The sequence below is a fragment of the Electrophorus electricus genome, chromosome 21 (assembly GCF_041902795.1).
Source record: "Electrophorus electricus isolate QZ-2024a chromosome 21, ASM4190279v1, whole genome shotgun sequence".
Lineage (NCBI taxonomy): Eukaryota > Metazoa > Chordata > Actinopteri > Gymnotiformes > Gymnotidae > Electrophorus > Electrophorus electricus.
The window spans coordinates 15,511,777-15,524,407 of record NC_137517.1 but is presented as its reverse complement, the minus strand read 5'-3'; the positions used below and the strand labels follow the sequence as shown (position 1 = coordinate 15,524,407).

General features: G+C 41.6%; 2 protein-coding genes and 1 pseudogene across 2 annotated transcripts; all 3 read left to right on the top strand.

The window, feature by feature from the left end:
• The first annotated feature begins 6,881 nt into the window (after positions 1-6,881).
• Positions 6,882-7,954, top strand: LOC118240564 (histone H1 pseudogene; annotated as a pseudogene).
• An 11-nt stretch (positions 7,955-7,965) lies between these two features.
• On the top strand, positions 7,966-8,738 carry LOC145652782 (histone H2A-like). Its single transcript, XM_081704067.1, has one exon. The coding sequence runs from the start codon at positions 8,352-8,354 to the stop codon at positions 8,736-8,738; it is 387 nt and encodes a 128-aa protein (XP_081560193.1). The 5' UTR covers positions 7,966-8,351.
• A 540-nt stretch (positions 8,739-9,278) lies between these two features.
• On the top strand, positions 9,279-10,754 carry LOC118240566 (histone H3). Its single transcript, XM_035521461.2, has one exon. The coding sequence runs from the start codon at positions 9,329-9,331 to the stop codon at positions 9,737-9,739; it is 411 nt and encodes a 136-aa protein (XP_035377354.1). The 5' UTR covers positions 9,279-9,328; the 3' UTR covers positions 9,740-10,754.
• Positions 10,755-12,631: the final 1,877 nt, after the last annotated feature.

Below are 12,631 nucleotides of genomic sequence, written 5' to 3'. Positions count from 1 at the left end.
ACTTGTCAGTGATCAGTGTTTTATTTATTTGTATGTGTGTGTGTGTGTGTGTGTATGTATGTATATATGTATATATATAATGCTCTTGTATCCTACAAGCATGCCATGCCATAATATTCTTTTCACATATTTGCTGTAGAAGTCTAGTCATCTGCAGATGTTTTGCATTTTCCCACTCCTTGTACTGCATACACATGGCAGCTATTTTTACAGGCAATTCCTACCACTTTCATAACAGTTTATTCATTCTATTCTTAATGGTCTAGGCCTACGTGACCCCTTTGCCCCACAGGTCATTTGCAAGGTGCCTCTGTAATGTCCCATGCAAGAGACTGAAGTCTTGGAAGACTCGTGTATGCGCATATGTATGTGTAAGCCATAGACAGAGAGAGAGAGAGAAGTGGAAGTCATGCAAGGTATGTGTATTCTGGGAGTGCTATTAATGAGCCACACTCATAGAATCACAGCATATGGGGAAAAAAAACTCAGTAAAATAAACTATTTTTTTGAGCTGACCCAGTAAACAAACCTTATGTATGTTCTTTAGAACATTTTCTGAATCATCTCATCAATAAGATTTTGATCTAAAATGAAACATCACAAGGCAAGTTTGTCTATTGCCATTCAAAGTGCACAAAGCAATACAGAAGGTAAGGGTTAAACCCATGACACGGCCTCACAACTAACTTTTTCTCAGCTTGAGGGTTCAGATGAGGTCAGTGTAATGCATTTTAGAGTTAGAGTTTACTTGGTTATTCAAATGAAGTTTCTGATGAGGCAGGGTAATTCACTTTAGGGTTAGAGTGAACTTGGGGTTATTCTGATGAGGCAGGGTAATGCACTTTAGGGTTGGGTCTTGGGCCCACAGCAATAATTTGAGCTCGGACACCTGACGGTGTTCACGTGGTCTCCTCCCCTGATGAGGTGCACCTGATGCTAGCCCAACAAGAGGACGGCTACCTGATGAGGAGCACCAGATTTGGGCTGATTTGACAAAGACACTTGGGTTTTTAAATCATTTTATTAAGTTTTCATATCACAAAAACAAACAATGAAAACATTACTTATGAGCGGCATTATAAAACAATATTTCATAAGAGAGAATCTATACTTTACAATAATTTTTCATCTGTCAATTCTCATAATTTTTGTAAGAAAACTTTCACTTGTTCATTTGAGACAAAGGTATTTTCCATAGTCATTTTAATTCCTGTAGACCAAATTAGATTCACAATTATGCATATACATATCCACACAATGAAATATTACTTATGGAAGGCATTATTGAACAGTATTTCATAGGAAAAAATCCAGACTTTATAATCATTTTTCATCTTCCGGTTCTTTTTTTTTCTTTTGAAAAACAAACAAAGCAAGATTAAATATAGACTAAATCACAGATAAAACATCTCACTTGAAACTTTCCAAACTTTACACTTCACGCAAATCCATGCTGCAAACATTTTAAGATTTCCCATGGTATATCATTTTTCATCTTGTCATGCTTTTGTCTCTTTTTTAACTTTACTATACATTGTTTCACTACTTGTTCACTGGACACAGAAGTATTTTCAATAGTCATTTTAGCTCTTGCAGACCAAATTTGATTCACAATTGTACATATACATATCCAAAACAAAATCCTCTTTTTACAGTGTATGTTCACATTATAAGCATCATATATAATGTTTTTGCGATTAAATTCTATGTTTAAACCAAACCTGAATTGTTCCCATATTTCTTTAGATCTATAGCAGTCCACCAACAGATGCCTATTGTTTCTTTCTCTTTACAGTTAGGCATTGGGCATTCGGTCGTCTTCCCAAAGCAACTCCATTTAACCACAGACCTCGTTGGTAGCCTACCAACTGTGACAAGTCACATCTTCTCCTTTATTTTCTCTAACATGTTCTCCTGATAGCAAATTCAACAGATTTTTCTCCCTTTCATCGCAATCACCAAACTGTATCTGCCCCTTGTACTTATGATCTGCTATACTTTTATAAATAGTTTTACTCGATAGCGTTCTCCAATCGATCTTCAAACTTTTACATTTATCAACAAAATCTGAGTACAAGAGTTTATAGTATAGTACACTCTTCCTTTTCTTTCCTTTCTTCTTTTCCCAGTCTGAGATTTCACCAATCCATTTAGCTTTCCTACCAATGCTTGTATTGACTTGTCTACAAAAACTTATTTTTAATTTATCGCCAAGTTCTACTGCACCTAAGCCTCCATTTTCTTTATTCTTATATACATAGTCCCTTTTTGTGACTTCTCTGTTATTACCCCACATTGTTCTAATACAGATTTTATTCAGTTCGGTCACTATTTTTTCCGCTGGAGGAGAAACAATAGACAGAAATAAAAGTTTTGATAAAATGAAAGTCTTAATTAGTTTGATCTTCAATTTGGAACTCACACCCCAGTGTATAATCCTCTTTGATTCCTCTGTGATTTCCTGTAGTATCTTTCAGTTACTCTCAACTATTCCCCAATCCAAACCGCCTCAGCCTTGGAATGATTCAAAGATGCCCCGGATACATGTTCATACAAGTCAAAATGTTCGAAGATCCTATCTAAATCTTTTTGAGTTTTTACAAAAACTTTTACGTCATCCACATGTGCAGATACAACACATTTCTGTAAATTACTGGTGATCTGAACTCCCTTTAGCAAATTGTCATTTTTTAGTTTCAATAATAATGAACTTATGGCTAAAATATACAATGCTGCACTCAAAGGGCACCCTTGTTTAACCCCTCTATGGATAGCAATTTTGTCTGTCAAGCCTCTGTTCACATTAAGCAAAACAGTCTATTTCAAATACAAAAGCTTAATCATTTTTATAAATCCTTCCGGGAATTCATTCCATAACTGACCACAAGTAGTCACGTGATATCGAGTCAAAGGCTTTCTTCTGATCTAAGGTGACTATATAAAACCCAGACTTATTCATACTTTTTTTTTGTGTGATAAGTTCTCTTATCATGCATAAGTTATCCCACATATTCCTCCCTTTAATTGCACATGTGGGTCCAGGGGCGATGTGGCACAGGCAGGGGCTGTAACTTCCCAGCAGGGAGAGTGCGAGGTGTGCGTGACTGGGCACAGACTACACAAGACATTATGTAATCATGTGTCTCATCAGGAAGGGAGGGCCACCAAAACTTATGGGACAACATGCGCGTGGTGCGATTGATACCAGGATGTACATTACATAAGGTCGTATGAGCCCATTCTAGTAACATTCCTCTGAGGGAAGCTTCCTTTCCTCAGTTTGGACAGAGCACTCTCCACCATTTCACTGCGAGTTATACTGTGTATGACTATGTATGTGACGAATAAACCGAACTTGAACTTGAATGTATCATTTTTCTTGGGGACATTCCTCTGGGCTAGAGTCATCCTTCAGAGCATTCTCCAGGTTGTCTTGGAAGCCCCACCATATGGTAGCTAGAAAGCAGCTATTTGGCAGGATGGTCTCAGGATTCGGGTTGGTCTCTCCCTTGTCATAGATGTTTGACAAGGCATCCACCTTTTGATTCTTGGAAGCGGGTCTGTAAGACACTGTGAAGTTAAACCGAGAGAAGAACAATGATCACCTAGCTTGTCTTGGGTTGAGTCGTCGAGCTGTAGGTACTCTAGATTTTGATGGTCCATGAATAGCAAGAAGGGATGTTTAGGCCCTTCTAACCAGTGTCTCAATTGCTCTAGGGCAAGTTTTACCATGAGAAGTTCCCGGTTTCCTATATCAAAATTCCTCTTGGCAGGTTGTAGTTCCCAGGAGTAGAAAGCACAAGGGTACAGTCAAGGTGGGGTGCCTCTGTGACAGGACTGCCCCCACTCCTACCTCAGAAGCATCCACTTCCACCATGAAGGGAAGAGAAGGGTCAGGCTCACTGAAGGGGGCCTTTGTTTTGGCACCCATTCTCTAAGTCAGGAAGGCCTGATCCATGGCCATGGTCCACTGAAGCTGCTGTCTGCCTTGTTTCTTGAGGAGGTCCAAAAGGGGAACAGCTATGTCACCAAACCCCCGAATGAACCTTCTGTAGAAGTTGACAAAACCCAAGATTTGTAGCAACTCCTTGATGGTGGTGGGTTTAGGCTAATTTTGGATTGCAATCACCTTATCAGGATCCATGGAGAATACTCCTGGTTTGAGGGTACACCCTAGAAAAGTAACACAGTTCCTTTGGAACTTGCACTTCTTGGCCTTGGCATACAGGTGATGTTGTCGGAGACGCGTCAGGACAGCCATTACATGATGCACATGCTCCACTTCGGACTGGGAAAACACAAGGATGTCGTCTATGTACACTATCAGGAACTTGCCTATCATATCTTGAAATATTTCATCCATAAAAGCTTGGAAAACTGAGGAACAATTAAATAATCCATACGGCATTACTAAGTACTCATAATGGCCTCGTGTCGTGATGAAGGCTGTCTTCCACTCATTACCCTCACGTATGTGTATGTGGCTGTAAGCGCTACGCAAGTCCAATTACGTGAAGGTGGTCGCTACTAGCAGTTGTTCATGGGTTAAAGAGATGAGGGGAAGAAGGTAGGAATACTTTACCGTCCAGTAATCGATGCATGGTAAGGGCCCAGTAATCGATGCATGGCCTTAAACCTCCTCCTTTCTTTTCCACAAAGAAGAATCCAGCAGCGACTGGAAAAGTGGATTGCAAAATGAAACTGTGTTGTAGCTAAAAGCTAAAGGTGGTCAAAAAAAAAAAAAAAAAAAAATTATATATATATATATATATATATATATATATATATTATAATGTAATGTTTTTGTCCTCAAGTGATAGGATTAAGGGTAAATAATAGTTAAGTAAATGGTACTTTTAAAAATGGTAAAAGTACAGTGGCACTTGTGTGCTTTGGCCTCGTTTCTCTTCCCCTTTTCTGCGCGTTTTATTAATCCATTTCCGTACCCTTTATTCGGCCGTATGTAGCTTGCAATGTATTAAATGTCTTTGAACACTGACACACAAGTGTCTGTTTTATTTATTTGTTTGTTTGTGTGTGCGTGTGTGTGTATGTATATATGTATGTATATATATTTAGGCTCTGATGTATCCTACAAGCATGCCATGTCACCTTGGCAACTATTCTAATCTTCATAGCCCACATTATGACATTATTTCCTGTTGTTACCTTTCATTAGTAGCTGTTAATATTCTTTTCACATGTTTTGCCCTGTTTGCTGTAGAAGAAGTCTAGTCATCTGCAGATGTTTAGCATTTGCCCACTCCTTGTACTGCATACACATGGCAGCTATTCTTTACAGTCAATTCCTACCACTTTCACAACAGTTTATTCATTCTATTCTTAATGGTCTAGGCCTACGTGACCCCTTTGCCCCACGGGTCATTTGCAAGGTGCCTCTGTAATGTCCCATGCAAGAGACTGAGAAGTCTTGGAAGACCCAGCATGTGTGTGCACACATCTATGTGTATGTGTAAGCCATAGACAGAGAGAGAGAGAAGTGGAAGTCATGCAAGGTATGTGTATTCTGGGAATGCTATTAATGAGCCACAGAACTGTGACTCATAGAATCACAGCATATGGGGGAAAGAAAATCAGTACAATAGATTATTTTTTAGAGCTGACCCAGTAAACCCATGACAGGGCCTCACAAAAACTCACTTTGTCTCTGCTTGTCATTAGGCTTCTTATGAAGTTAAGGATTGCATCCCTTCATTTATTGCAATAAAGTTAGGAGAAAACTGTCCAGATAGGCCTTTGAGTGATATTCTGTTTGGGAGTAGGTTACACATGGGCCATACCATAGAAGTGTGGTGCTATAAATGTTATTGGGGTTTGCAAGAAGGTAAAGCTTGGAAAGAGATTATGAAGTTATTGTAATTCACCTTAGGGTTAAAGTGAACGGGGTTATTCAAATGAAGTTTCTGATGAGGCAGGGTAATGCACTTTAGGCTTAGAGTGAACTTGGGGTTATTCAGATGAGGGTTCTGATGAGGTCAGGGTAATTCACTTTAGGGTTAAAGTGAACGGGGTTCTTCAAATGAAGTTTCTGATGAGGCAGGGTAATGCACTTTAGGCTTAGAGTGAACTTGGGGTTATTCAGATGAGGGTTCTGATGAGGTCAGGGTAATTCACTTTAGGTTTAGAACTTGGGCCCCCAGCGATGATTTGAGCTCGGACACCTGACGATGCTCACGTGGACTCCTCCCCTGATGAGGTGCACCTGATGCCATCCCAATAAGAGGATGTCCACCTGCTGAGGAGCACCATCCCGAGTGAGAGTATCAGTTTTGGGGGCTTCTTTTGACTAAGACTGGGATGATTTAACAAAGACACTTGGCTGTGCGAGGAACTCTCTCACATAACCACACTCTCCTGCATCCCACACCTGTGTTTTACTGGTACCTACATAAGGCTTTTTTCAACTAGTGCACACACCACTGCCACACTCGTAACACGTCCATACCTTTGCTCAGGCTCTCCTTCAACGCGCACGTGGGAACTTGCTAGACGTATGCCTTCATTTCTCACATTTTCAGGTCCCACTGCAGTAGAAATGGACCATGTCTTATTTGGAGCGGCAGTCGCGCAGTGCCTTTTTGAGGGAGCTGTGCAAAACGAGATGGGGCTGCACTGGCTTTTCTGGCACGCAAATGAACCACAGAGCCCTTTCTTTCCAAACGCGTTGTTTGACGCCTTACAAATTGCTTTAGCGTGTATATTTAGAGCCAGATTTGTCATGAGAAAACACAAGCGCGAGCAGCTCGCGGAAGCACAGACGCCGAGGGCTGGGCGGGTTGAGTCTACACCGTCCTCATGCGGCATTTAAGGCCGGCCCCTCGCTAGCAGGGAGGATCAACTCAACAGAGCCGTTTGTTCGACATAGTGTGCTGTTTGCGCGCGTCTATTTCTCGTAGTTAACACGACGATGGCAGAAGTAGCTCCAGCCCCCGCCGCCGCTGCGCCGGCCAAAGCGCCCAAGAAGAAAGCTGCTGCGAGGCCCAAGAAAGCGGGACCCAGCGTCGGTGAGCTTATCGTCAAAGCTGTTTCTGCTTCCAAAGAACGGAGCGGCGTCTCTCTCGCCGCTCTGAAGAAAGCTCTGGCTGCGGGCGGTTACGACGTGGAGAAGAACAACACTCGCGTCAAGCTTGCTATCAAAAGCTTGGTGACAAAGGGAACTCTGGTGCAGACCAAAGGTACCGGTGCCTCTGGATCTTTTAAGATCAACAAGAAGCAAGCTGAAGCCAAGAAGACGCCCGCTAAGAAAGCCGCGCCTAAGGCGAAAAAAGCGCCCGCCAAGAAACCTGCCGCGGCTAAAAAGCCCAAGAAGGTAGCGGCAAAGAAGCCCGCCGCCGCCGCCGCTGCAAAGAAGTCTCCCAAGAAGGCGAAGAAACCTGCTGCCGCCGCGAAAGCCACCAAGAGCCCTAAGAAAGCAAAGAAGCCGGCCGCCCCGAAGAAGGCAGCCAAGAGCCCCAAGAAGGCAAAGACTGCCAAGCCCAAGACTGCCAAGCCAAAGGCTGCAAAGGCGAAAAAAGCTGCCCCCAAGAAGAAGTAAACGTGCATGTTTTCATGTCTTGGTATCCCCAAAAGGCTCTTTTAAGAGCCACCCACTTTTCTCTTCCAAAGAGCGGTTTTCTTTAAACTCTCGAAATGATTACGAGCGAACAAATACGGCCAGGTGTGTAATTGGAGTTTATTTTAACGTGCGATTTCATCCATTGACGTACAGTATGACTGAGGACTACTGAAATTTGGGAAAAAAGGGAAGGTATTGGGTTTAAATGGGGTCGTAACAGGAAAAAAGTATTATGTATGGAGTATTTTTAATGAGAATTTGACTGAGAATGTGAAGGACTTTTGTTGGATGATCGAATTTATCACACAATCAATCAAAGATTTGGAAAACACGATGTAAGATGATTATTGAGCAATGTATAATACTTGCAGAAACTGTTTAAACAGATCGTGTGTGAGTTAAAAGGGTTGAAGACGATTGATAGAGGAAAAAAGACATTTCCCTGGGTTTTTTGGACATAGAAATGGATGATGTATAGCTAATTTACAGATGTAAATTGTATTGTTAATGTATAGAGTGAAGGTAGTCTGGGTCCTCCGGTGGATATTGTTTGTGAGGTTTTTGTGATGGAGTGTTTGTATTGAATTTTCTTAATAAAGTCAATTGAAAAGTGGAAAGGGAGGCCGGCTTTGGAAGTGAACGAGTGCTTCGCGATTGGTTATTCGTCCTGTCCTCCTTAGCCAATAGGAGAGGAGTTGACTTTGCTATATCTGAAGCGTTGTTAGGTGAACGGGGATTATTTCAGCTTTGCTCACAAGACGCAGTTGTATTTATAATGAGTGGAAGAGGGAAGACCGGCGGTAAGGCCAGGGCTAAGGCCAAGACTCGCTCCTCTCGCGCTGGCTTGCAGTTCCCTGTGGGCCGTGTGCACAGGCTTCTGCGCAAAGGTAATTATGCCGAGCGCGTTGGTGCCGGTGCTCCGGTCTATTTGGCTGCTGTGCTGGAGTATCTGACTGCTGAGATTCTCGAGTTGGCAGGCAACGCCGCCCGTGACAACAAGAAGACCCGTATCATTCCTCGTCATCTGCAGCTCGCCGTGCGTAACGACGAGGAGTTGAACAAGCTGTTGGGAGGTGTGACTATTGCTCAAGGTGGCGTGCTGCCCAACATTCAGGCTGTTCTGCTGCCCAAGAAAACCGAGAAGACGGTCAAGACCAAGTAAATTCATCTCTACTGCGTTGTCTGCAGATCCCAAAGGCTCTTTTAAGAGCCACCCACATTGACTGATGAAGTGCAACTGTTCCTATCTGTTCTACCTTGCATTTTTCTCGAGAGTACCAAATGATTAATGGGCACCGCTGTCCACTACCGTATCACGTCGAAGCGCACGTACACCTTCCCCCTTTTTATGCGCCCAATAGCATCTGATGAAAGCAAGTACGTACATCTATGTACGTATTTGTAAGAGTAGTATATGTATATGCGCGCGATGCTGTTGGTGCTATAAACATGCGAAAACGTAACAGGGAATACGTTCAGGAATGTACACTGGAGGCAAATAAAAAGTACGGCTAGAAATGTGTTGCCGTGAGCCCGCCTCAGAAGTAGGCGTATCGTCTTGCTTTTTGAAATGCGCGCGTTGTGGAACACGGGCCAATTGTCTTGATGTGACGTGGCCTTGTTTGTCCAATGGATGGCAGGCTTACTGAAGACGCCCAATGAGCGCAGGTTGGCGTTATGGCTTAAAAAGGGTGCCGTCTGAGTTGCTTCTTATTCTCTTTCTTTGTCAGTTAAGGGTAGAGTTCCGTCGCTATGGCAAGAACGAAGCAGACCGCCCGTAAGTCCACCGGTGGTAAAGCCCCGAGAAAGCAGCTTGCCACCAAGGCTGCCCGTAAGAGTGCCCCAGCCACCGGCGGCGTGAAGAAGCCTCATCGTTACAGGCCTGGTACAGTAGCTCTGAGGGAGATTCGTCGTTATCAGAAGTCTACCGAGTTGCTGATCCGCAAGCTGCCCTTCCAGCGCCTGGTGAGAGAAATTGCTCAGGATTTCAAGACCGATCTCCGTTTCCAGAGCTCTGCCGTTATGGCCTTGCAGGAGGCTAGCGAGGCATACCTGGTGGGCTTGTTCGAGGATACTAACTTGTGCGCAATCCACGCCAAGAGAGTCACCATCATGCCCAAGGACATCCAGTTGGCCCGCCGCATTCGCGGAGAGCGTGCTTAAACTGATCGCTCGGCGTCATGTCCCAAACTACCCAAAGGCTCTTTTAAGAGCCACCTAATCGTTTCGCTGCAAAATGAGCAAAGTGGCCTTAGCAACGCTTGAAACTGATGCGTCGTTGTTATAACGTGTATCTGACATGTGTTTCTAGGTTACGCAATCTAAAGTTGGTTTAGGAGTGGTTAATTACATAGCTGAGAAAGTATGGCAACGGAGGGATTTTTATATAGTAGGACTGGGCAAGAAAAAGGCCTTCGATTAGATTTCTAGAGACTACTTATGGTGCACATTGCAACATTTTGGTTTTCCAGGGAGGTTTGTCAATATTAAATTATTGTATCAGTTAAGAGGCGCTTTGAAATGTGAAGTTGTGGCTGGAGCGAAATTAAATGAAAGTCAAAGTGAAGGGGTATGGATAGGAGATGGGCAACCTGTACCAATAGATGTAGAAATAAAAAAATGAAATTAAAATATTAGGTTTGATGGTATTAAATGGTTCCATTCAGAGGTACAATTTAAATTTCATATATTTAATGTAAAGTGGCGTTCATTGTTAATTTTATAATGCATTATTGTGGAATTATGTTCTTCATGTTTTTATTTGATTTATTGTTTCACGTTCATGTTTTATCTATTATTTTACTCTTCTTTATTGTTGTTGTTTATATACCTTATTGATAGGGGTAATGGTTCAAAAATGTAAGAGGACTAGTATTCTGTTGTTGAACTCTTGATTGTAAAATCTATAAAAATATATAACTGTTTTGGCCAAAATATTCACGACTACCGTTTCCTTTCAATATAACGCGTTTAAACTACTTTCTGTACATTTCTATGACTTTTTTACGCTATACTTAAAACGTACCTCTTTTCTCAACATCTCATAACTTGTCTTCTTATTCGTATTTGTTAATTAATGTGTTGATTGTTTTAATGTATTTGTTTCTGCATCTTTGTCATAGTAAAGCAACCTTGAGTCTGTGAAAGGTTCTATATAAATTAAACTTATTATTTATTATTATTCTACAAGGGCCACGTTTCTGATGGAACTCCACATTTTCCATTTCAATTTATATATTTTTAAAGCTAAAACGTGACTAAAAATACAAATAAAACCGTCTAGAAAATCAAGTGCCATGGGAGGTGATAATATAAATGATCCTCTGCTCCCATCTTGTGGCCAAAAATGGAAAACTTCCGTGATATTCAATCATTAAGGGCACCTCTTTTTAATCAGAACGCTATCAGAATGTAAAAGTATATTGAAGAACAATTAGCCAGTTTCTCTTGGGAGAAACAACAACAATAATAATAATAATAAGCATATGGAGTGGGTATGTCCTTCTCAGAAATCATTTCTAGGCTTAGCTGACAGCCACTGTCATAAAGGTTTCTTTGCTTTTGGATCTACTGTTGCAATAAACAGAATAATTGTCTTTCATCATAAAAAACCGAGCCCTAACAAATAGCTAAAAATGCTCTGAAGACAAATAAAATGGTTTTAGAAATGGACTTGCCTTTCATGATTCTTCTTCTTCTTCTTCTTCTTCTTCTTACTACTGTAAGCCTACTCATGGTTAGTTAGAGGAGACTTATATTAATTTCTTTATGTGTTTATTTTATTCATGTTCCACAAGCACTTAATATGTGAGATCAAAGCATGCTTTTCATGCATTTATTTCCATAATCTCATTATGGTCTTTTTTCTTTTTTTTTTCTTTTGTGAACTACTGAAATTACCCATCTGGAACCCCATAGTTGGTTTGTTTGCTGTACTATGTACCAGGCCTCCTTAACAGATAGCATGTCACACAACAATATTTACAGTGGTATGCAACGGTTTGGGCACCCCTGGTCAAAATGTATGTTACTGTGAACAGATAAGCAAGTTGTAGATGAATTGCTCCCCAAAATGCTTAGTACCAAGTAGCACCTCCTTTGGCAAGCATCTCATCTTGTAAGCACTTTGTGTAGCCAGCCAAGAGTCTTCCGATTCTTGTTTGAGGGATTTTCATCCATTCTTCCTTGCAACAGTCTTCCACTTCTGTGAGATTCCTGGGCTGTCTTGCATGCACTGTTCTTTTGATGTCTATCCATAGATTTCAATGCTGTTCAGATCAGGGGACTGTGAGGGCCATGGCTAAACCTTCAGCTTGCACCTTTTGAGGTAGTTTATTATGGATTTTGAGGTGTGTTTAGGATCATTATCCATTTGTATAAGCCATCCTCTTTTCAACCTCAGCATTTTTACAGAATGGTGTTATGCTTGCTTCCAGAATTTTCTGGAAGTTCATTGAATCCATTTCCCCCTCTACCCGTGAAAACCTCCCCGTGCCATTGGCTGCAATACTACCCCAAAACATGATTGATACCCCCCCACCATCTTAATGGTTATAGAGGTGCCATTTTTTCTCCAACCATACATGTTTAGATTTTCTTTTGCAACCTTCTGATGCAGAATTTTGTGGTAAGGACGGAGGAGACGTTTTCTTCTTATGATGCTTCCATAAAGGTCATGTTTGTGCAGGTGTCTCTGAACAGTAGAACAATGTACCACACCACCAGAGTGTGCTAAATCTTCCTGAAAGTCCTTTGCAGTCAAGCAAGGGTTCTAATTTCCCTTTCTAACAATCCTACAATCAGACGTCTCTGAAATGTTTCTTGGTCTTCCAGAGCTCACCTTGACCGGCACTATTCCTGTTAACCACCATTTCTTAATTACATTTCAAACTGAGGAAATTGCGACCTGAAACTCATTGCTATCATCATATAGCTTTCTTCTGTTTTATGGGCCTCAACAATTTTCATTTTCATTTTGCTAAGCAGCTATTTAGAAGAACCCATGGCTGCTGGTTTCTGGGACAAGGTTAGAGGAGTCTGGCTGTTTATAAAGCT

What these genes read in the sequence shown, in the direction of transcription:
- LOC145652782 (XM_081704067.1), top strand. Translation starts at nt 8,352, where the DNA reads ATGAGTGGAAGAGGGAAGACCGGCGGTAAGGCCAGGGCTAAGGCCAAG.
- LOC118240566 (XM_035521461.2), top strand. Translation starts at nt 9,329, where the DNA reads ATGGCAAGAACGAAGCAGACCGCCCGTAAGTCCACCGGTGGTAAAGCC.